This window comes from Saimiri boliviensis, chromosome 1, assembly GCF_048565385.1.
Source record: "Saimiri boliviensis isolate mSaiBol1 chromosome 1, mSaiBol1.pri, whole genome shotgun sequence".
NCBI classification, from domain to species: Eukaryota; Metazoa; Chordata; class Mammalia; order Primates; family Cebidae; genus Saimiri; species Saimiri boliviensis.
In genome coordinates, this window is record NC_133449.1 from 53040020 (window position 1) to 53063770 (window position 23751).

General features: G+C 46.9%; 2 protein-coding genes and 1 pseudogene across 3 annotated transcripts; 1 reads left to right on the top strand and 2 right to left on the bottom strand.

The window, feature by feature from the left end:
* Positions 1-157: 157 nt before the first annotated feature.
* TGOLN2 (trans-golgi network protein 2) lies at positions 158-9981 on the bottom strand. Of its 2 annotated transcripts, none has more exons than XM_039477101.2 (4): positions 9870-9981; positions 8302-9638; positions 6429-6513; positions 158-4677 (listed from the first exon to the last, which is right to left on the bottom strand). In XM_039477101.2, exons 1-4 carry the CDS (start codon positions 9913-9915, stop codon positions 4622-4624), a joined length of 1524 nt encoding a protein of 507 aa, XP_039333035.1. In that variant the 5' UTR covers positions 9916-9981; the 3' UTR covers positions 158-4621. The 2 variants fall into 2 exon arrangements, with proteins under 2 accessions (XP_039333035.1, XP_039333034.1); XM_039477100.2 differs by having other exon boundaries at positions 158-4658; positions 6430-6513; positions 9870-9980.
* A 6667-nt stretch (positions 9982-16648) lies between these two features.
* LOC120362330 (U2 spliceosomal RNA) lies at positions 16649-16777 on the top strand (annotated as a pseudogene).
* Positions 16778-18983: 2206 nt separating this feature from the next.
* Positions 18984-20727, bottom strand: LOC120367142 (all-trans-retinol 13,14-reductase-like). The gene is made up of 4 exons (XM_039477096.2): positions 20508-20727; positions 20251-20417; positions 19882-20041; positions 18984-19626 (listed from the first exon to the last, which is right to left on the bottom strand). The coding sequence occupies exons 1-4, from the start codon at positions 20614-20616 to the stop codon at positions 19487-19489; spliced, it is 576 nt and encodes a 191-aa protein (XP_039333030.1). The 5' UTR covers positions 20617-20727; the 3' UTR covers positions 18984-19486.
* Between the last annotated feature and the right edge of the window lie 3024 nt (positions 20728-23751).

Here is a 23751-nt window from a genome sequence, read left to right on the forward strand (position 1 = left end):
AGAAATGGCATCGGCAATTTATGGTACGTGTGTGTTGGATGGAAGGTGAATGAAGGCTCAAGAGGCATAAAAGCGACCTTTCACTTACGTTAAACTGACATGCCAAAGTCTTATTGTAGTTCGTCTTAAATGTAATATTAATAAATTTATTAAATCCTTGGCTTTAACATTTGAAATTTATTTTGACGTCCATTCAACAAAACAAAACTACATTGGGATGACATTTACAGAAGCTCAGAAAAACATTATGTACTGAAAAATACTTATCATTAGACCACAATGAGCCTTAAAAAAATAAAGTTTACAGTTAAGTTACAAAAAGCTGAAAATATAAAACATTGTGAAACAGTGGCCATCTATTAACTGAGAAAGCAAGAAGAGAAACAATTTCAATCATCAATCATGTATCAAAGATGGAGTCTGGTGAATTAAAGGAATGTCTATCAGAAGGTGAGGGGCTGGCTTACTGGCAGTTTGATCTACTATATATCTCGGACCCAAACCCTTCACAGAGGAGACTAAATTCACATGTGACTTGTGGAACTAGCCAAGTTAAGTCACTGTTGGGTATGGATGTATCAAATTCAACCTCAAAATCTCTCCCCAGGACTCTTGCTCAAGCAAGTCATGACAAACGCAACCTCACTAACGGGAGTTTTCAGAAATGGCCTGCAAAAGCTCAGGGCCTGGTGCCTCCTCCACACTGCAATGCTATAGTTCTCGTCACGCCCACAGCATCTGGCATCAGGTTACCCCGTACAGTCAAGGACCACAGAAGTCGCCAGCAGGGAAATTCCAGAGGTTTAGGATTCTATCAGCACATGTGTCACTGGAAGCCATTGTGGGGGGACTATATCAGAGCTTATGTAACTAGCTGTCAGGTGTTTCTCTGTTGCCTTAGCCTTTCTACATAGAGACTGGCCTTCAACTTGCCCTGAGTCCAGAAGTGGACTCTTTGAGCAATTCTACTCAGGAATCTGCAGCAGGAAAACAAGTTCCTCTATTAACATCTATAACTGAAGCACAGATTTCTCGAACAGAAATCAAACTTCAACCAAAAGCTGGGAGTGGGAAAGGGAAGCCCTTAGCTGACTGTAGGAGGTAGCTCTTGTGGCTCCATGTGCTCCCTACACACCCCTAGCTTGAGCAGTGTCTCAGCCAGCTCACCCTCATCCACACAATCTCTAGGAAACATGCTTCAAATATTCTATCCTTGAAAAGACCACCAAGCAGAAAATAAGTTTTCCTTTGATGTGCAGTATTCAGTGCAATTTCTAAAGAGAAACTTAAATCCTGTTGTATTCTTTCAACACATAAAAAATGATACTTCTCAGAGGCTCAAAAGCTCAGCTCTGTGGACTGACACAATGTATGCATCAACTGCCAACCCTCTTGGTTTCTGAAACCAACCTCTTTCTTCCTGCTCTCCTCTTTAAGAACAAAACCCAGCATGTATTAGGTCACAGCAAGTGGTAGCCAGGAAAAGCTGTGGGACCCCTCATTTGAGTCACAACCATATGGCATGGAGAAAGAAAACATCTCCTCTGCCAGAAGGAACTGAACTCTGGAAGTTCTAAGGAATGTCACCATGCTCAGCAGATAGGAAAGCACTGCCAAGGGCTGTCCCTCAAGAGCTTAGTTTTCTTGGGGAGATCAGAAAGACATCAGATCCTGACTGCCCTGTTTTGCTGAAGTTCCAAAATGAGTGGCCTGATGAAGAGCTAGTGGAACTGAGAGAAAGAGTCGACAACGTGGGGTGGAGTAGTGAGGAAGGTGTACGAGGAAATTAGCTGGGCCCTGAAGAAACAGGCAGATTGGGGAAGGCAGGAGAAAGAAGAGAAGGGAGAGAAACCTCACCAAAGAACCATGGGAAGCCAGGAAGTGGAGGGCACAGCCAGAATAAAGGCACAGGTGGGCACCCCACAGGAGGGGCTTTGGCCAGGTTGGGATGCAGAGAAAGGCAGGAGCGTGTCAGTCTACGGCATCCTGAACCCCAAATGGTCTGTAACTGGATCCTCTAAGCCTTGAGAATTGGAGACCAAAGCTTCAGACCAGGGCAAATATTTTGGAAAGATCAGTCTTTCCAAGATTGAGCTTCTAAGAAGCTGGATAGGAAACCCAATTAATGTAGATATGAAAAAACAAAATTCAAGAGAGAAGCAAAATGAGTTGGGGGTGTGCAACAAGGGAAGCAAGGAAAATGGAAAGATTATAGCTAAGGATCTTTTTTTTTTTTTTTTTTTTTTTTTTAAAAGACGGGGTTTCACCATGTTGGTCAGGCTGGTCTTGAACTCCCGACCTCAGGTGATCTGCCCACCTTGGCCTCCAAAGTGCTTGGATTACAGGCGTGAGCCATTATACCTGGCCAGCTAAGGATCTTTTTTCAAGAAAAATGGGTAAGACTTTGGTGATGAGAGAGAAAAAGGGCAAAAGTCTGCAGTTAGGCATTCAGGTGACTGAAGATAGTGGACAGTTGGGAGGGGCAGGCTGATGGGTAGAAGAGAAAAATTCCATTCAGTGACAACCAAGTTGAACTATTCGACACCAGCAGGACTGGGTTCTTTAGGAACAAGGCCAAGACAAAGACTTGGGAATCACTCACTCGGAGGATGAAGGTGAATGGCTGAGCAGACAGTCAAACGTATACAGAGGCCTGGCTTTGAGGGCCTCTTCCCCACCAGCACAAGATAAGCAAAGGACTATTTGTCAGAGATACCAAGAAGGGAATTTCCATCTGGATGGTCAATAGTGTCCAGTTCTATCAAGGACAGGATTAAGTTTTGAGAAAAAGCCATGATTTGGTGATCTGATAACTGGTAACCTTTAGAATAACTGGTAACCTTTAGAAAAGCATAGTTGACAGAGAGCTAAGTGAGTTGGTAAAAGTCATGAAGAGAAATGAATGGCAACTTCAGGGAAGCAACTTATTGGAGAAGCTGAGCAGCATGATGGATAACAAATAGCACAGATGAGAACAGAAAAATCTGGGCGCCCATGAAGGTGGGAGGAAAGGAGCTGGTATAGATGGGCACAACCTGAAAACATGAGGAGGGGAAAGGCAGGGAAAAGGGAGGCAGGCAGGGAGAGGGTGGTCTTAGGGGATGTTAGAGGAGGCTTAAAGAAGATTCTTCAGGTTGGTACAAAGTACGACTGACACATCAGTACAGAGAATGATCCAAAAAGGGTAGGTGTTCATTCCTTACCTCCATAAAGTAGGCCACCTATCAAAAATGAAAATGCCAACTCAAAGCTATGGGCTGTTTTACACAAGGTGGAAGATAATATAAGAAGCATGGTCCTCTCTTCAGACTGCCTTGACAGCACAGAATTAATCTTATTTCTCTCACCTCCCAAGTTATTTGTATTTCCCTGAGATCAGCTCTGAAACAACTCTCTTTAGGCTCTCTACAGTGTGGTAGAGCATGACTAGAAGAGATGAACCTTCAAACAATAGCGTGGTCCAAGACACTACCCTCACTTATCCCAGGGAAACCCGCAGAATTTCTTAAATTGTATTAACTCCTGACATGGCATGGAAGGAGAATTTTTAACAATTACCCTTGGCATCTTAGAGGAAAGGACCATTAAATACACTGAGGTAAAATGGGCAGAGAGTATGGTTAGTTTCTATTAATAAAGTAAGTCTATTTTGTCTGTTTTAGGCAACAAGGGCAAAATGGAGTTTTGGGAAATGTGGAAAATGTATCTCATAAAAGCCCTTTGGAAAAACTGCAGACCAGAACCAAAACCCTCCTTCATGTTTTCTCACATGAAACATGAACTTGCCCTATTTCAAAAAGTTCCTACTGAATATGATTGTGTGAAAGATCACACTATTTCAAATCATATTTATTTTAAAAATCTGTGATGGGACAGTGGTCTCACTGCCAGGAAGCCCAAGTTCTGTTTTATGCTCAGTACAACCAAGCAGAAGGTGATTCAATTTGTCTCAAGCTACATAAAATAATCAGAAAGCCAAGAAGAACTCATGCTAGACAGCTTAGACTTGCATACACAAAAAAGCACTTTTTTTTAACCTGCTGTTTCCGTTCACTGCTGAAGTCTCTGAAGAGAAGTAGGTGTTCAAAGCAGCCCTTTGCCTATTGGCATTTCCCCACCTTCTATGTCTTTTGTAGGCACATCCCCCTAAAGTAAGAGGCCTTAGTAGAAAATCACGTCTACCTGCAGTTTTCCCCTAGGTCTGCAGAAACAGTGGAAAGTATAACCCCACAGTCAAGGGCCAGCTTTCCTACAGAGCCCAGGCCCCAGGGAGGGCGGCCAGCAGCTCAACCTGCCTAGGCTAGGATCTCCCTTTGGTCATAGCTGTGTTTCCACATGTCCCTCCGCTCACACTCAGAGGAGGAACGGATGGAAGCCACCAGCACAAATAAAGGGAGCACAGGAGAACAATGTCACCAAAGTGCAGGTGCAAACCCCAAAGCAACCCCCTACCTCTGTCAGCCCAGACTTGCCACCAAACCCCAGAGGAGGGTGTCTCTTAGGTCACAGTACTTTTTTCTTCATTTCTTTTGATTTAGAAACAAATCAGCAGGGAGGACAAAGTTCTCAAGGACAAAAAAATCAAAGCTGAAACAAGAGCAGCACAATCCATTGGTGACGTTCATCTTTTTCCAGAGGAATATACCATACTGTTAAGACTTTGGGGGGGGAAAAAAAAAGATCTTTTAGGAGCTGCAGGGAAAACGTTCAGAATTAAGATATACTGACCCACCACCACAGAAACAGCAATTAATTAAAAGAATAATTAATAATGAATAATAACACAAAATGATTTTTAAAGTTAGTTTGAGATCAAACATACACTAGAAAGATATACACTTGATGGAGAGAGAGACAGGTATCCTGGCTTCTGCAGCTTCACACTCTTCTACAGTGTTGTGAATTACTTAGACGTGTTTTTTGGTTGGTGGTTTTTTGTTTTTTTTTTTTTTTTTGAGACAGAGTCATGCTCTGTCACCCAGACTGGAGTGCAGTGGTGTGATCTTGGCTCACTGAAACCTTCGCCTACCAAGTTCAAGCGATTCTCCTACCTCGACCTCCTGTGTAGTAGCTGGGATTACAAGTGTGCATTACCACATCCAGCTAATTTTTCTATTTGTAGTAGAGATGGGGTTTCATCATGTTGGCCAGGCTGGTCTCCAACTCCTGACCTCAGGTGATCCACCTGCCTCGGACTCCCAAAGTTTTCAGATTACAGGCATGAACCACTGTGCCCAGCCACATGTTTATTTTTTTAAAAATCATAAAAGGAGGAAATCCTTAAAGCCAATTATCTGAAAAGCTAGTAGACCAGAGCTAAATTGCGAAGCTGGCCTACTGGACTAGTTAGCAAAGATGTTCTGAGCTCAGTGGCTCGTTCTGTAGCTAATCATGAATTGTACAAGAGAATTGTGTTCCCTGTAGGTAGTCTGGGAACAATTCATAGTTGAGTCACCAATGGTTCTTTGCTAATGTCCTCCCTGTTGTTATGCTGAAGGCAGAAGGAAGGGTGCATGCTGGTAGCAACTCAGTGAGAGTAGTCTTCCTGCTTAGACAGGTTGTCTTTGCCTTGTTCAGCTCTGCTGCCATGGGGTGGAAGGAGGGCTTATCTCCCTGGCAGAGTAATGGATTGGTGGTACTCAGAACTCCAGCCCACAGTGCTTAAGCCAGGCTGATGTGGGAGCTGGAGGCCTATGTGCTTCTGGGCTTGTCTGTTTCCAGGGACCGTAATCCAGCGCTTTACCACAGAAAGTGTGGATCCAATGGCATTTGGCTTCACCTGGGAATCTTAAGAATGTAGAAATAGGCTGGGCATGGTGGCTCACACCTGTAATCCAAGCACTTTGGGAGGCTGAGGCAGGCGGATCACCTGAGGCTGGGAGTTCGAGACCAGCCTGACCAAGATGGAGAAACCCCATCTTTACTAAAAATACCAAATTAGCTGGGCATGGTGGTGGCACCTGTAATCCCAGCTACTTGGGAGGCTGAGGCAGGAGAATTGCTTGAACCTGGAAGGTGGAGGTTGTAGTGAGCCAAGATCAAAATTCCCAAGGTGATTCAAATTGCCTGTTAAAAGTTTATGGAGCTCTGGTAGAATGCAGAAAGCTCAGGACTGGGAGACTAGGGAGTTGCTATCAGGTCCTGATTTTGCCACTAACTTGCAGTAAAAAAAAAAAATGAGTGTTTCTGGGTGGGTTTATTTCTTCATCAGTCAAGGGAGGGAGCTGCTGGAGAGTATTTGAAGGTCTCTTCTAGCTCTAGTCATAGATATGTGTATATAGATATTTCTAGTTTGTGGTCTAAAAAGGGCGAATGCAATAGCAACAGCATCCCCAGAATTGGCTGTTGCTGCCATGGCAAATGCAAGCCCACTACTGGGTCCATCTGAGGTTGCCTATCCCTCCCATGGACCTGGTCCTCCTTCCTTACCTTCTGGTCCAAACGTTGGTAGTCACTGGCCTTTGGCCGCCGGGTGACTTTAGATCTTTTTCCTTCCAGGACAAAAGCAATGATCTGAGGACAGGAAAAAGAAAATGATTAACAGGTGGTTCTGTAATGACACAGTTCAGCCTCTGAAAAAAGAGGCTGTTACCTGGTAGTATATTTGTTAATGACCTTGACTGCAGAAAGACCAGTACACTCACAGAAGTCTATTTAAACTGTAGCAATTTTAAGAAAGAATCTAATTACATCAGAATCCTTTGTATTGCTTAATAGGAGATAACAAATAAAAAGCTTTCTGAGCTCTAGCATATGGAGGGAGTCTGTATGATTTACTCAAAGGTACATAGTCAAAGATCTATCAACTCCTTCCCAGAGAAGTCTAGGATAGGACATTTCTTTAAAAAAAATCATAATCAGAATTTCCTATCTACAAATGTACTCTTTCACCCCACGCTGCTACATCAACAGCTATACTCTTTATCACTCTCATTTCACACCCAAGGTTACCCTGCATAATGAACACTTGGAGGTAGAATAAGAAATGCTTTTTTTTTTTTTTTTTTTTTTTTTGAGACAAGGTCTCACTCAGGCTGGAGTGCAATGGCATGATCACGGCCCACTCAAGCCTCAACCTCCCACAGTCAAGCCATACTCCCAGCTGGGACGACACATGTGCACCACTACATCTGGCTAAATTTTTTACTATGTGTAGAGATGAGTTCTTGCTATGTTGGCCAGGCTGGTCTCAAACTCCTGGGCTCAAGCAATTCTCCCACCTCGGCCTCCCAAAGTGCTGGGATTACAAGCATGAGCCACTGCACCTGGCCAAGAACGTCCATTTTTACTAAAGGTCTTCCCCTCTATTCTTTATAGCCACAGGCCTTATGGCAGCATTAATTGAACTCTCCAACTTTAAGCAGGTTACAGAAACTATCTTTTTTTTTTTTTTTTTTGAGACGGAGTTTCGCTCTTGTTACCCAGGCTGGAGTGCAATGGCGCGATCTTGGCTCACCGCAACCTCCGCCTCCTGGGTTCAGGCAATTCTCCTGCCTCAGCCTCCTGAGTAGCTGGGATTACGGGCACGCGCCACCATGCCCAGCTAATGTTTTGTATTTTTAGTAGAGACGGGGTTTCACCATGTTGACCAGGATGGTCTCGATCTCTTGACCTCGTGATCCACCTGCCTCGGCCTCCCAAAGTGCTGGGATTACAGGCGTGAGCCACCGCGCCCAGCCACAGAAACTATCTTCTAAATTTTGGGGGCTCAATAAGAAATCCAATCATTTTGTCATTAGAGTGGTTGCTAAGAAACAGACCAAACCCTGCTGAAAAAGTAAAAGGTGTACATGTCTGTGCACTTTCTGGCTTTTCTTCTAATTATTATTGATTGCAGAAAAGTCCCTGGGTTCTTTGCTGCTGGTATCAAAGACAGAGTAATAGAAACCATTCTTTGTGCCACTGCTGATGGAAGACAGAATGTGGGGAAAGGAAGCTAGCAATGACGCACAGCCTCAAGAATGGAAACAGGATGGAAGGTACGTGCTATAACTGTCCAGTACTCAGGTCCCCTGAGGCTGTGAAGGGCCTAAATTCAGTTACGGGAGGAGATGCCACATCCTAATAATGTCCTAACTTGGCTCCTAATGCAGCGGCAGAGAACACTCAGAGGACAGGTGACAGGTTGAAAACATGATTCATCAAACAAGAGTACAGAGGCCTAGCGGTGCCTAAGGAAAACAAGTTCGTCTTAAAATCCCCAATGCTCACGGGCAGGTAAGTGACGGGTTACTCACCCACACCCAAGCTTCCAGAGTGCAGGAAATCCCACTCCCCTCCTGAAGGCCACTCTCGACTTACCTTCCGCTTGTTGTGATAAGCGATATAGAGGACAGCCACAAGAATGGCTGCAGTCACCAGATATGCAAAGAAGTGGCTGCTCTCCGCGCTGGCACTTTCAGAGCTGTCCTTATAAGGGTCATCCTTCCCCAAAAGTGTCCCATCAGGGTTCTCATTGGAGGCAGAACCGGACACCTTTTCTTTTTCTTCTTTGGGCGGTGAGATCTCCTCAGGTCCTGTATCATCATCTTCAGCCTCTTTGGGCTCCACATCCTCAGTACGCTCTGAAGACTTACCTTCTTCCTCCTGAGGAGGAGAGACGAGGTCAGTGTCCTCCCCAGATTCGGTTTTGAAAGCAGGCCGAGAAGGATTCCCTTTGTCAGCTAGCTGGTTTGTGTTAGCCTTGGGGAGCTCCTTGTCAGAGGGGTTGGAGATGGGCTTGGCGTGGTCTTTCCTGGAAGGCTGCTCTGAAACCACCTTGCTAGAGCCGTCTTTTGGGGTCTGCTCCTCCACACCCGACTTGCCGTGTTCTGGGGTGTGCTCCTCCACACCCGACTTGCCATGTTCTGGGGTCTGCTCCTCCACACCCGACTTGCCGTGTTCTGGGGTCTGGGCCTCCGCACCCAACTTGCTAGATCCGTCTTTCGGGGCCTGTGACTCCGCACCCGACTTGCCGTGTTCTGGGGTGTGCTCCTCCACACCCGACTTGCCATGTTCTGGGGTCTGCTCCTCCACACCCGACTTGCCGTGTTCTGGGGTCTGGGCCTCCGCACCCGACTTGCTAGATCCGTCTTTTGGGGCCTGTGACTCCGCACCCGACTTGCTGGGACCGTGTTTTGGGGTCTGCGCGTCCGCACCCGACTGGCTGGTGCCGTGTTCTGGGGTCTGCCCGTCCGCACCTGACTGGCTGGTGCCGTGTTCAGGGGTCTGCCCGTCCGCACCCGATCGGCCGGTACCGTGTTCTGGGGTCTGCGTGTCCACACCAGACTGGCTGGGGCCGTGTTTTGGGGTCTGCGTGTCCGCACTCGACTGGCTGGTGCCTTGTTCAGGGGTCTGCCCGTCCGCACCCGATCGGCCGGTACCGTGTTCTGGGGTCTGCGTGTCCACACCAGACTGGCTGGTACCGTGTTCTGGGGTCTGCGTGTCCGCACCTGACCTGCCGGGGCTGTCTTTTTGGGTCTGCGCCCCTGAATTCGGCTTGCTAGAGCTGTCTTTTGGAGTCTGCGGCTCCTGTTCCGACTTGGTAGAGCCTCCAAGCAGCTGGCTCGAGGTGGGGTGGTTGGAGTCGCCTCCTGTAGAAGGCCGAACTGCACCTTCTTCTTTCTTGGGAGTTTGAGACTTTGGGAGCGGAGCGGCTCCTGAAATAGAAAAACAAATTAGCACCGGAGAAGGGCAGGCCGGAACAAGGAACTCCTCAGAGCTGGAAGAGATCGGGGGCAGAGGGCGAACGGGGATTGCGGGGTGGGGCGGGAGCCGATGGCTAGCGGAGAGGTGGGTCGGGCAGGGAAGAAGCGAGCCTACATGGTGACCGCCCGAGGTGAGACTGGGGGGCTGGGGGCAAGAGTGGGATGCGGGGTGGAGGGTCTTACCCGCCGCTGAGATGCTCAGGAGGACCAACGCAACCACGACCCGCATCCTGCTCAGACAGCGCTTCCGTCCTCTAACGCTCCCGCGAGATCCGCGGGTGGGGTCCCTCTCCAGCCCCGCCCCTGCTGCGCGCGCTTCTCCGCCTCCCGCTTCCGCCGGGTCAAGGGGCGGGGACTCGGGGAAGCGGCTGCTGCGGTTGCCTGTGTCCGTCTTCCGTTGCGGAGCTTAAGGTCCCCGAGTGGAGCGCGAGCCTCTTCCTGTTTCTCTTCACCGCAGCCACGACAGACTGGCCCTCCGTTTTTCGTCCTCTCCGCCTCGTACTTCCTAGACCTTACAGGCCGAGCAGGAGCGCCCTCGCCTCGCCTGCTGGCCGCGGGAGTGAAGTCGCTGGGGCCAGGCACCTCTGGGCCACTACCATCCAGTGCTTGCGTTTCTAAGCTCTGCCTTTTTCGTGGTTCCCTCCTCGCAGTACGCAAACATGCTGTGCTCTGGTCGCTGCCATGTGGGAACAAATCTGTTCGATGACCTACAAAGCGCTGCCTTCGCATCCCGGTCCTCCTCCTTCCCGACTCCACGGAGACGGAGTCCTCCGAGGTTGCCAGACATCTTTTCCAAAAAGTGTCCCTTTTTTCCAATCTTAAATGTAGAGAAGCGGAAAACAAAATCTGACTCCCACCCTTCTGGGATAATCACTATTAATGTTTTAGTGTATTGTCTGCCCGGTAAACATTCAATGTTTTGATTAGATAATACAATGTTTCAGAAATCAAAACCAGATTTTAAAGTAAATAGACTTTAGAAAAGTCTTCCTCCCTACTCTTCCACAGGTTATCGCTTACATTAGTTTATTATGTTTCCATCTAGTTTTGTTAAAAAAAAAAAAAAAAGGTGTGTTCTCTTCTTAGTATATTTCCCTTTTTTTCCATACATATTTATTTTCTCCCCATACTGGGATAATCAGGTAAACAGTTTTATATCCCACAGTTTACAGTTACTGTTATGTTTATACATTAAATGTTTGAAATCACTTTATGAACGTTTGCTAGGCTAGGTGCTTTGAAGACAATGTAAGAAATGGGATTACATCAAGTTAAAAACTTCTGCACAGCAAAGGAAACAAAGTGAAGAAACCCCCTACACAGTGGAAGAAACATAAGAAACTGAAGGAAAAAAATCTGATTAAAAAATGGGCACCAGCCGGGGCAACATGATGAAACCCCGTGTCTACCAAAATACAAAAACAAAAAATTAGCAGGGCATGGTGGCCTGTGCATGTGATCCCAGCTACTCAGAAGGCTGAGGATGAGAGAAGTGCTTCTACCTGGAGGCAGAGGTTGCAGTGAGTGAGCCAAGATCTTACCAAGGCACTACAGGCTAGGAAACAGAGTGAGAACCCGTCTCAAAAAAAGAAAAAGAAGTAAGCCAAAGACCTACTGAATAGATACATCTCAAAAGATGACATGCAAATGGCCAACACATATATTTTAAAATGCTCATTATCACTAATCAGGGAAATGCAAATCCAAACCACAGTAAGAGATCATCTCAGCCCCAGTTCGAATGGCTGTTATCAAAAGAAAAAAAAAAATACAAGGATGAGAAGAAAAGGGAATGCTCATATCCTGTTGGTGGGAATGTAGATTAGGATAGCCATTATGGAATACAGTATTAGCGGAGCATGGAGGCTCACACCTGTAGCCCCAGCACCTTGGGAGGCTGAAGCAGGCAGAAGGCTTGAGCCCAGGAGTTCGAGATCAGCCTGGGCAACATAGCAAGACCCTGTCTCTATAAAAAAATAAAGGAAAACAACACATAGAGTTTCTCAAAAAACTGAAAATAGAGCTGCCATATGATCCAGTATTCCCACTGCTGGGTATATATCCAAAAGAAAGGAAATAAGTATATCGAAGAGATATCTACTTCTGTAATCTTAGTACTTTGGAAGGCTGAAACAGGAGGATCACCTGAGCCCAGAAGTTGCAGACCAGCCTGGGCAACATGGCAAAACCCCATCTCTTTTCTTTTCTTTTCTTTTTTGAGTCAGAATCTCGCTCTATCACCTAGGCTTGAGTGCAGTGGCACAATCTCAGCTCACTGCAATCTCCGCTTCGTGGGCCCAAGTGATCTCCCACCTCAGCCTTGCAAGTAGCTGAGACTGGTGGATCTCATGAAAGTAGAGAGTACAATGGTGGTTACCAGAGGCTGAGAAGGGAAGAGGGGAGAGGGACAATAAAGAGAAGTTGTTTAGTGGGTACAAAAATACAGATACATAAGAAGAGTAAGCCCTGGAGTCAACACCACAGTAGGAAAATTATAGTTAACAATAACATTGTAAATTTCAAAATAGTTAGAAGAATTGTAATGTTCCCAACACAAATGTTTGAGGTCATGGATATTCCAGTTACCCTGATTTGGTCATTACATATCGTATACCTGTATGAAAATGCCACATGTCTAGCCGGGCGCGGTGGCTCAAGCCTGTAATCCCAGCACTTTGGGAGGCCGAGGCGGGTGGATCACGAGGTCGAGAGATCGAGACCAACCTGGTCAACATGGTGAAACCCCGTCTCTACTAAAAATACAAAAAATTAGCTGGGCATGGTGGCGCGTGCCTGTAATCCCAGCTACTTAGGAGGCTGAGGCAGGAGAATTGCCTGAACCCAGGAGGCGGAGGTTGCGGTGAGCCGAGATCGCGCCATTGCACTCCAGCCTGGGTAACAAGAGCGAAACTCCGTCTCAAAAAAAAAAAAAAAAAAAGAAAAGAAAATGCCACATGTATCCCATAAGTATGTACAACTACGTTATATCGAATTTTTAAAGTAGGTATTAACTTCATGGAGCATGTAATCTAGTGGGTTACATAAATATTAAATATCTACACAAATGTGCATGCGTGCATGCACATTCCAAGAACTGCCAGAAAGAAAAGTGCAGAAACTATGAGATCAATTGAGGAAGCGACTCGTAAGCCGAGGACCAAAGGTTGTAGCTATGTCCCAGGTGAAGATGAAGGGAAGGGGAAGATGGGCGTTCGTGGCTGAGTTTACAGCATGTATTAGGTTGATGCAAAAGCAATTGCAGTTTTGCCATGTGACAAAAACAGCGTTTACTTTTGCACCAACCTAATACGATGGCCTGCAGACAGGTAGGGACCTAGTATTTTGTGTAAATCTAAAGACTATCATTGCCAGATAATAGAGAACAGGGACAAAGGCAGGAATGAGGCTGGAGCAGAGCCAGCTTAAAGAGCAAATGATCTGAGAATTGTCGAGAACATGAATCTACTAAGCACAAAAAGTACAACAGAAAATATGCCAGTTAACTTTGTGGGTTTTCGTTGTTGTTGAGACAGTCTCCCTCTGTCGCCCAGGCTAGAGTTCAGTGGCATGATCTCAGCTTGCTGTACCCTCCGCCTCCCAGGTTCAAATGATTCTCCTGCCTCAGCCTCCCGCATAGGTGAGATTACAGGCACCCACCACCATCCCCGGATGATTTTTGTATTTTCAGTAGAGACCGTGTTTCACCACGTTGGCCAGGCTGGTCTTGAACTCCTGACCTCAAGTGATCCACCCACTTTGGCCTCCCAAAGTACTGGGATTACAGGTGTGAGCCACCACACCCGGCCATGTGTCAGTTAACTTTGCTTGAAATGTAAACTAGTCCCACTCCTGCCAGAAAGAACTATAGCTGCCAAGGGAAGTAACTCCTCTATAGTCTACTGAGTGCAATATTTGGCTTACATGATATGCAGTTCTAATCAATTATAATTCTTCAGAATTACGAGGAATAGTATGCAGCATATAGTTTTCAGGAACAAGTGCTTTATTTTTATTTTTATTTTTTTGAGACAGGGTCTCTCGCCCAGGTTGGATATTTTTTAATTTAAAAAACAATTAATATGCTTCTCAGTATGTTTACCTGTTGTAAGAAAATGTCTCTCACACATACACTCATTATTGAAGAGAGAATAAGAATTACAGGAAGTGAGAAATCTTTTACCAGATTATTTCAGAACCTTGACTCCGCCTTGGCTAAAGGAAATGAATTGGTAAATTAATTTTTTCTAAAAGAAAACTCTGGCCAGGTGCAGTAGCTCACGCCTGTAATCCCAGCACTTTGGTTGGGAGGCCTAGGCCAGCTGATTGTTTGAGGCCAGGAGTTCAAGACCAGCCTGGGCAACATGGTGAAACCTCATCTCTACAAATAATTTTAAAAATTAGCTGGGCACGGTGGTGTGCACCTGTAGTCCCAGGAGCACTGAGATGGGAGAATTGCTTGAGTGTTGGTAGGTGGAGGCTGCAGTGAGGTATGATCAGGTCACATTGCACTCCAACCTAGCCCACAGAGCAAGACTCTGCCCCAAACAATGAAAAGAGAGAAACGGGAGTGCGGGGGGAGAGAGAGAGAGAGAGAGAGAGAGAGAGAGAGCGAGAGAGAGAGAGAGAGAGAGAGAAAGGAGAGGAAAGAAAAGAGAAAATCTTGGTGGCCAGGTATGGTGTCTCAAGCCTGTAATTCCAGCACTTTGGGAGACCAAGGCACGCAGATCATTTGATCAGGAGTTCGAGACCAGCATGACCAACATGGTGAAACCCCATCTCTACTAAAAATACAAAAAAAAAAATTAGCTGGGCCTGTTAGTGCATGCCTGTAATCTCAGCTACTCAGGAGTCTGAGGCAGGAGAATCAATTGAACTTGGGAAGCAGAGGTTGCAGGGAGTTGAGACTGCACCACTGCACTCCAGCTTAGGCGACAGAGTGAGACTCTCAAAAAAAAAAAAAAAAAAAAAAGAAAAGAAAAGAAAATTCTTTCTATCTCCCGTAAATTATTGTTTAACTAACATTTAAAGATATTGGCTTATCAAGGGGGTGTGTGCCTGCTGAGGGGAATGGTAAATTATTAAGCCTGACCTGGTGTCCAAACTACTAGACAATAGAGGAAAGGAGTCCAAATCATGCAGAACTCTTGGGCCATGCCCAGGGTTTTATATTTTATGTTAACAATAATGATATCGCTAGAATTTTAAGTAGGGGAAAGATAGAATCAGAATTGAGACAAAGTGAATCAACTTCCACTTGGTTGTATAAAACAGCGTAAAACAGAACTTGGGCTTCCTGGCAGTGAGGCCACTATCCCATCACAGATTTTTAAAATAAATATGATTTAAAACAGTGTGATCTTTCTTTTTATTTTTTATTTTTTCGAGACCGAGTTTTGCCCTCTTGCCCGGTCTGGAGTACAGTGGCTCAATCTTGGCTCACTGCAACTTCCGCCTCCTGGGGTTCAAGCAATTCTCCTGCCTCAGCCTCCCAAATAGCTGGGACTACAGGCGTGCATCACCATGCCCGGCTAATTTTTTGTATTTTTAGTAGAGATGGGGTTTCACCATGTTAGCCAGGATGGTCTCATCTTCTGACCTTGTGATCCGCCCACCTCAGCCTCCCAAAAGGCTGGGATTACAGGCATGAGCCACCGTACTTGGCCGAAACAATGTGATCTTTCACACAATCATACTTAGTAGGAACTTTTTGAAATAGGACAGGCTCATGCTTTATGCAAGAAAACATGAAGGAGGGTCTTGGTTTTGGTCTGCAAGAGTCTTGCTCTGGCGCCTAGGCTGCAGTGCCATGGTGTGTTCTTGGCTCACTGCAACCTCCTCTTCCTGGGTTCAAGCAATTCTCCTGCCCCAGCCTCCCAAGTAGCTGAGATTAGAGGTGCCCACCACAATGCCCAGCTAATTTTTGTATTTTTGGTAGAGACAGGTTTTCACTGTGTTAGCCAAGCGGGCTTCAAAGTCCTGACCTCAGATGATCAGCCGCCTTGGCCTCCCAAAATGCTGGGATTGCAGGCGTGAGCCACCATGCCTGGTTCACAAACTCCATTTTGCCTTTGGCAGAGGAGATGTTTTCTTTCTTCATGCCCTCTGGATATGACTGGGGTCTCCCAGCTTTTCCCGGCTACTATTTGCTATGACCTTATACACGTTGGGTTTTGCTCTTAAAAAGGAGAGCAAGAAGAAAGGTTGGTTTTAGAAACCAAGATCGTTGGCAGAGGGTGTGTACATTTTGTCATGGAGTCCACAGAGCTCATCTTTTGAGCCTCTGAGAAGTTTCATTTCTTGTACAGAAAGGGTACAATTGAATTCAAGTTTGCCTTTAGAAACTGCACTGAAGAAAATACTATACGGTAAATGAAAGCTTATTTTCTGCATGGTTGTCTTTTCAAAGACAGAATATTTGAAGCATGTTTCCTAGAGATTGTGTAGATGAGGGTGAGCTGGCTGAGGCATAGCTGAAGCTAGGGGTGGTGTGTAAGGAGCATGTGGAGCCACAAGAGCCACCTCCTGTAGTCAGCTAAGGGCCTCCCTCCCTGTGCCCGGCAATTTTTTTTTTTTTTTGGAGACAGAGTCTGGCTCTTGTTGCCCAGGCTGGAGTGCAGTGGTGCTATTTCAGCTCACTGCCACCTCTGCCTCCCTGTTTTAAGTGATTCTCCTGCCTCAGTCTCCTGAGTAGATGGGATTACAGGCACCCGCCACCACACCCAGCTAATTTTTGTACTTTTAGTAGAGACAGGTTTTCATGTTGGCTAAGCTAGTCTCGAACTCCCAACCTTAGTTGCCTGGGCCTCCCAAAGTGCTAGGATTACAGGCATGATCCTGTACCCAGCTTTTGGTTGACGGGTGATTTCTATTAGATGAATCTGTGCTTCAGTCATGGAGTTAATAGAGGAACCTGTTTTCCTGCTGCAGATTCCTGAGTAGAATTGCTAAAGAGTCCACTTCTGATGGCTTCTCAGCCCCTTGGCTATGATCAAATGTAGTATCCATTCTTATCAGTTTAATATCTGATACGTCCTCTATCCAAGGACAATATATTAAATGGATTTTTGGAGCAGGGAAAAAGAAAAATTTTTAAAAAAAGGAAAAATAGAAAAATAAAGAGTCCACTTCTGGACTTAGGCGACGTTGAAGACAAGTCTATGTAGAGAGGCTGAGGCAGCAGGGGAAGACCTGACAGCTAGTTACATAAGCTCTGGCATATTCCCCCCATGATAAATTCCAGTGACACGTGCTGACAGAATTCTAAACCTCTGGAATTCCCCTCCTGGTGATGCTGGTGTCTTCTCTTATCCTTAATTGTACAGGGTAACCTGATGCAGAATGCTACAGGTCTGGAGAGCTAGAACGCTGTGAGAACTCTTGCTAGGAAGGCTGGGCTTGGTGTGACTTGCTCCAGTAGGAATCCCGGGGAGAGATTTTCAGCTTTAATTAAACGGTACATCCAGAGCCAAGGGTGACTCTCAACTCAGGTGGTTCTACAGGTCAGATATGAGTTTACTAAAGCTCCCATTTATTTTATTTTATTTTATTTATTTATTTATTTATTTTTTTGAGGCGGAGTTTCACTCTTGTTACCCAGGTTGGAGTGCAATGGCGCGATCTCGGCTCACTGCAACCTCCGCCTCCTGGGTTCAGGCAATTCTCCTGCCTCAGCCTCCTGAGTAGCTGGGATTACAGGCACATGCCACCATGCCCAGCTAATTTTTTGTATTTTTAGTAGAGACGGGGTTTCACCATGTTGACCAGGATGGTCTCGATCTCTTGACCTTGTGATCCACCCGCCTCGGCCTCCCAAAGTGCTGGGATTACAGGCTTGAGCCACCGCGCCCGGCTATTTTATTTTATTTTTTAGAGAGAGAGAGGGTCTCGTTCTGTCACCCTGGCTAGAGTGTAGTGGCGTGATCATAGCTCACTGCGGCCTCAAACTCTTGGGTTCAAACAATCCTCCCACCTCAGCCTCTCAGAATGCTGGGATTACAGATATGAGCCATTGTACTTGGCCAAATCTGTCAATTTAGAAACTCTTCTGTAAAGCATTTGAGCCTGAGCTGCATGGTTTTTTTGTTTGTTTGTTTGTTTGTTTGTTTTGAGATGGGGTCTTACTCTGTTGCTCAGGCTGGAGTGCAGTGTCACAGTCTTGGCTCACTGAAACCTCTACCTCCTGGGCTCAAGTGATCCTCCCACCTCAGCTTCATGAATAGCTGAGACTACAGGGGTACACCACCATGTCCAGTTAATTTTTTTGGGGGGGAGGGGTGAATATTTTTTATAGGAACAGGGTTTTGCCATGTTGCTCAGGCTGGTCTGGAACTCCTGAGCTCAAGCAATCCACCCACCTTGGTCTCCCACAATGCTAGGATTACAGGTGTGAGCCAACGCACCCAGCCCTGAACTGTATGGTACATCAAACTGCCAGTATGCCAGCCCCCACACCCTGGTTGGTATTCCTTTAATTCATCAGATTCCATGTGCAATAAATGACAGAGTGTTGAAACTGTTCTCCTTTTTCGTTTGCCCAGTCAGTAGATGGCCACTTTTTGTAACTTTTTAATTACTTTATTTTATTTTTTAAGGCTTATTTTGGTATTTTTCAGTGCATAGTATTTCACTGAGCTTCTGGAAATACCATTGCAATATAGTATTGTTGAGCAGAAACCAAAATAAATTTCAAATGTTAAAGAAATGGAATCAATAAATGTATTAATGTTACATTAACACAAACTACAGTAAGACCTTTGGTATGTTTGATACCAAAGACATAAATGAAAAGTCATTTTTCCAGATCTTAAGCTTTCATTCAGCTGTCTAACCCTCACACGTGCTAATTAACTACAAGTGCCATTTCTGGACTTTACACATATTCTGTGGCTTTCCTCTTTCTGATGTGACTTCCTTACCCCACACCTCCCAGAGCTGTCCCCTGTTGTGCCCTTGCCTGGAATGCCCTGAAGCCAGCTTCAGCCCAGCAAAGTATTGATCTTACCAGCCGATACCCTGACTCCTGATGTCACCCTTCCTTGTGTGTTTGGAGGATTAGGCTTGATTGAGGCTCAGGTCCTGAGCTCTCTGAAGGTGTCTTGACGCTGGCACATCAAGAACCAGATGCCACCCTGATCATAAGGAAGACAGACCCAGGACTTCCATATGAATTGGATATGGTCTTCTGACATGCACACTATTAATGGATCCTGTTGTTACCCTAATGCTCTAGAACTACGCAGGGCCAGACACAGGCATTTCCTGTCCTCTGAAGAGCCACTGGACCCAGCACAACTCTGAACCTATGGAACGGCAACCAAAAGCATGCCCAGGTTTTGAGTTAAGCCTCATGAGTCTCCCTTTTCCTTGACAGTGTAGAACTCTGCAGCACAGCACCAAGTGAATGAGAGCAGAAGCCTCAGGACAGAACTGAACCCACCGGCTTGAGCTAACAGCGCTGCCAGGGGTTCAATCCACCTGATCCATGGAATATTCTCTTTGATCACTGGTGAGGGATTCAGAGCACTGCTCATCATGAGACATCACCCTATCCAGGTCAATAGCCTATTAGTAGGGACAGCATGTTACAAAATGCATACAGATTGTCACCTGCCCCAGCTGGAAGCAATGGTTTCATTGCCCCAGATTCAGAACTGTGATTTAAACTAGGTCTCTCCTGAGGAATCGGAACCAAATTAGAGTGCTTTGTGAGTGCAAGGATTTAATGCAGACAGACATTGCGGGTAAGTCAAGGGAGATGCCCCAGCCACTGGGCAAATTCCTCCGACTCCTCTCTGATAGAACTAATTCTTCTTCTTCAGTTCCTGGATCCTAGAGCCAAGATCCTTAAGGTCTGAGTACAAATTCCGCTTCAGGATGGCGCTGCTGCACAGCAGGGCACCTTGCAGAGCCCCGGCCAGCCCACAGGTGAAGATATCCTGGCCTAGGAGGCAAGAGCAGAGGCCCTGAGTGTGCACCCAGGCAGGCCCAGGCCAGGGTGGGGCCCTGGTGCTCCTCCCTCCTCATGAGGGACCCCCAGAGCTGGCTCCGATCAGGACCAGGGCCATAGCCTGCCCAGGCAGCCCTGCTCAGGGGATGGGAGGCTGCAGGGGACAGCAGGGCCTGAGGACAGGAACAGAGGACACTGGGCAACAGAGGCTCGGGGTCTCAGGTCCTGACAACATGGGGCAGTGAGTACCTGTCAGGTAGAGGTTGGGGATGGGGCTCTGGGCCCTCAAGGAGGCCATCACACGAGGGTGCAGGCGGCCCAGGTCATGGCCAGCCCCGTAGCAGGCACCTCGGGGAGCAGCCAGATAGAACTGGTTGGTGAGTGGAGATCCTGCAGTCACACTCTCCACCTGAGGGCACAGAGGGCAGCCAAAGGGTGGGCGGGAATGTGAGATCCCGGCTCCCCTCCCTCTTCTCTCTCCCATGTGCTGACTGCAGGGGTGGGTGCCTCGTCCTTCCCTGGGGCTCAGGTGTCTTGGGGCCTGATTCCCCCGTGTCAAGGAAAGTGCGGAAATGGCAGCATGAGGTCCTTCACCACCCCAAATACTTTACCCCCTACCTTTCCCTCCAGCTGTGGGAACAGTTTCATGACCGCTGACATAGAGGCTTCCACAAATGAGCTTTTGAAGGTCTCATAGTCACTGCCTCGCTTTCCCTTCAGCTCCGCTTGCCACTCCTCAAACCACTCGTAGGTGCTGGGTATGAGCACGATCATGTTGGAGCGGTCTGGGGATCAGGGCCAGTATTACTGCTGCCCAGCTCTTCCTTCCACCCCCTCACCCCAACTCCAGGCTCCACCGGGACCTACAGCCCTACCTGGGAATCGGTTCTCCCAGGTCGGGTCCTTGGCTGATGGGGAAGAGATGAAGAAAAAAGGGATGTGTTGTGCAGCCTCTTCCCTGGGCACTGAGACATAGCGCTCCATCCTGCGTGGGAGAGGAACGTGGCCGTGATCTCCAGGCTTTTGTCCTCAAAACCCCAGCATCACTGCAAGGACTGCTTATCCCTAGGGACTCCCCAAATGGGTGAAGCTGAGCCACAGCCTTGGGATGGCAAACTTCTAGGCGCCAATTGGAAATTGCCTCCTTCCTCCCATTCCATATCCTCTGCTCAGTCTCTGAGTCAAGCAGGGAGGCACCGGTCACACATGCGTGTGCACGCATGCACACACACACACACATACACACACACACACAGAGGTGTGCCCTCGCCTTACGCCTGGTCCATCTCCATGTCATTGTAATCATAGTAGTTGGTGGACAGCAGACGCAAGTCCTCCTTCGTCCCTCGCGGGCAGATGAATTCAGAGATCATACTCAAGCCGGGCTGCACCAGCCCCAGCTGCTGCTTCACACCTGCCTGTGTGGACTGAGGCCAGAGACGGCCACCCTGCTCCCAGAATAAGGATATAAAGAAAATATTTTTGCGCAGCTGTACAAAGTATTTGTGTTTTAAGCTAGGTGTTATTACAAGAGTCAAAAAGTGTTTAAGTTTATAAAAAGAAAAGTTAAAGTAAACCAAGGTTAATTTATTCTTGAGGAAAGAAAAATATATATGTGTATTTTTAAAAATAGAGGCAGGGTTTCACCATGTTGGCCAGGATGGTCTTGATCTCCTGACCCCGTGATCTGCCTGCCTCAGCCTCCCACAGTAGTGGGATTACAGACGTGAGCCACTGCATCCGGCTGGAAAGAAAAAGATTTCTTTTCTTTTTTTTTTTCTTTTTCTTTTTGTAGAGATGGGGTTTCAGTATATTGGTCAGGCTGGTCTTGAACTCCCAGACTTGTGATCTGCCTGCCTCGGCCTCCCAGGTGCTGGGATTACAGGTGTGAGCCGCTGTGCCTGGCCAGAAAAAATATTTCTTTATAAAATTAGTGTTGCTTGGGCCGGGCGCAGTGGCTCACGCCTATAATCCCAGCACTTTGGGAGGCCGAGGCGGGTGGATCACGAGGTCAAGAGATCGAGACCATCTTGGTCAACAAGGTGAAACCCCGTCTCTACTAAAAATACAAAAATTAGCCGGGCGTGGTGGTGCGTGCCTGTAATCGCAGCTACTCAGGAGGCTGAGGCAGGAGAATTGCTTGAACCCAGGAGGTGGAGGTTGCGGTGAGCCGAGATTGTGTCATTGCACTCCAGCCTGGGTAACAAGAGTGAAACTCCGTCTCAAAAAAAAAAAAAAAATTAGTGTTGCCTAAGTGTACAGTGTCACGGTCTCTCCCCACTCACTGATGCACTCAGACCCACTCCCAGTCCTGCACGCTGCATGCCTGGGAAGGGCCCTATACACCAGATTTTACTACACCTTGTCTATTTTTTTTTTTTTTAAACTCTGTCACCCAGCCTGGAATGCAGTGGCGTGCTCTCTGCTTGCTGCAAACTCTGCCTCCTGAGTTCAAGCGATTCTCATGCCTCAGCCTCCTGAGTAGCTGGGATTACAGGCGTGCGCCACCATGCCTGGCTAATTTTTGTATTTTTGATAGAGACAGGGTTTCACCATGTTGACCAGGCTGGTCTCGAACTCCCCACCTGAGGTGATCTGCCTGCCTTGGCCTCCCAAAGTGCTGGGATTACAGGTGTGAGCCACTGTGCCCAGCCACCTTTTCTGTGTTTAGATACACAAACACCACTGTGTCACAATCACCTGCAGTAGTATTCAGTACAGTAGCATGCTGTGCAGGCTTGTAGCCCAGGAGCAATAGACCATACCACACAGCCTGGGTGTGTATACCATCTAGGTCTGTGTGGCTACACTCTATGAAGTTCACACAGTGAAATTGCCCAATGATGCGTTTCTGAGAACGTTGTCTCAGTTGCTAAGTGATGCTTGACTGTATTTGAAATGTCTTAAATGTCTAGAATAGACAAGTTCAGAGATAGTAGATTAGTGGTTGCCTAGGGCTGGGGGAGATGGGCAAAATGTGGAATGATTTTCAAAGGATATGGGGTTTCCTTTGGGGCTGACGAAAGTGTTCTAAAATTGACTGTGGTGATAGATGCGCAACTCTGAACATACAGCCAATGAATTGTCCAGTTTTTTTTTGAGACAGAGTTTCACTCTTGTTACCCAGGCTGCAGCGCAATGGCGCGATCTCGGCTCACCGCAACCTCCGCCTCCTGGGTTCAAGCAGTTCTCCTGTCTCAGCCTCCTGAGTAGCTGGGATTACAGGCACACACTACCACGCCTGGCTAATTTTTATACTTTTAGTAGAGACAGCATTTCACCATGTTGGCCAGGCTGGTCTCAAACACCTAACCTAAGGTGATCTACCTGCCTTGGCCTCCCAAAGTGCTAGGATTACAGGTGTGAGCCACTGCGCCCAGCCTGAATTGTATACTTTTTAAATTTGGGGCAGAGTCTTACTCTGTTGACCGGGCTGGAGTGCAGTAGCACAATCATAGCTTACTCCACCCTTGAACTCCTGGGCTCAAGCGATCCTCCTGCCTCAGCCTCCTGAGTAGCTAGGATTACAGGCTCATGTGCCACCATGCCTAATTTTTTTTTTTTAGATTTTTCTGGAGACGGGGTCTTGCTATGTTGCCCAGGCTGGTCCTGAACTCCTGGCCTCAAGCCGTCTTCCTGCCTCAGCCTCAAAGTGTTGGGATTACAGGCAAGAGCTGCTGTGCCCAGCTGAACTGTATACTTTAAATGGGTGAAGTGTAACTTTAAATGGCTGAAGTATATCTCCATAAAGCTGTTGCCAAAAAATCGTGGTGCTAGATACTATGGAAAGAATCCAAAAGATGCTTCCTCACATCTTGGCAATTACAAGTCAAGTGGGTGATAGAAGCATAAGCTGAATGTCTTCCAGGTGGCAAATTCATTTAAATCAACTGTAAAAATGATTTCCCGCTTCACAGCTCCGTCATGGACACTGACTGGCCTATGTACATTTGAGACGGGAAGCTGGGTTCAGGTTTCCTAAGGGTGTCAGGCATGCCTTATATCCCGCTTGGCAAGAAGCAGTCCTCCTTCGCGTTATCTGCAAAAGTCTAACACAGGGTTTGGCAGTGAAACAGTGATTTGATTCAACGAAAGAACCAAAGGAATACTCAGAAAAGG

Excerpts from the sequence above, each read along its gene's own strand:
- TGOLN2 (XM_039477101.2), bottom strand. The coding sequence starts at position 9,915 with ATGCGGGTCGTGGTTGCGTTGGTCCTCCTGAGCATCTCAGCGGCGG. Across the intron at positions 9,639-9,869 it reads CCTGAGCATCTCAGCGGCGG|GAGCCGCTCCGCTCCCAAAG; the intron begins GTAAGACCCTCC and ends TTTCTATTTCAG. Across the intron at positions 4,678-6,428 it reads CCAACGTTTGGACCAGAAGG|TTTTTTTCCCCCCCCAAAGT; the intron begins TAAGGAAGGAGG and ends CTAAAAGATCTT.
- LOC120367142 (XM_039477096.2), bottom strand. The coding sequence starts at position 20,616 with ATGGAGCGCTATGTCTCAGTGCCCAGGGAAGAGGCTGCACAACACATC. Across the intron at positions 20,418-20,507 it reads CTGGGAGAACCGATTCCCAG|ACCGCTCCAACATGATCGTG; the intron begins GTAGGGCTGTAG and ends CCTGATCCCCAG. Across the intron at positions 19,627-19,881 it reads CCCCAACCTCTACCTGACAG|GCCAGGATATCTTCACCTGT; the intron begins GTACTCACTGCC and ends CTTGCCTCCTAG.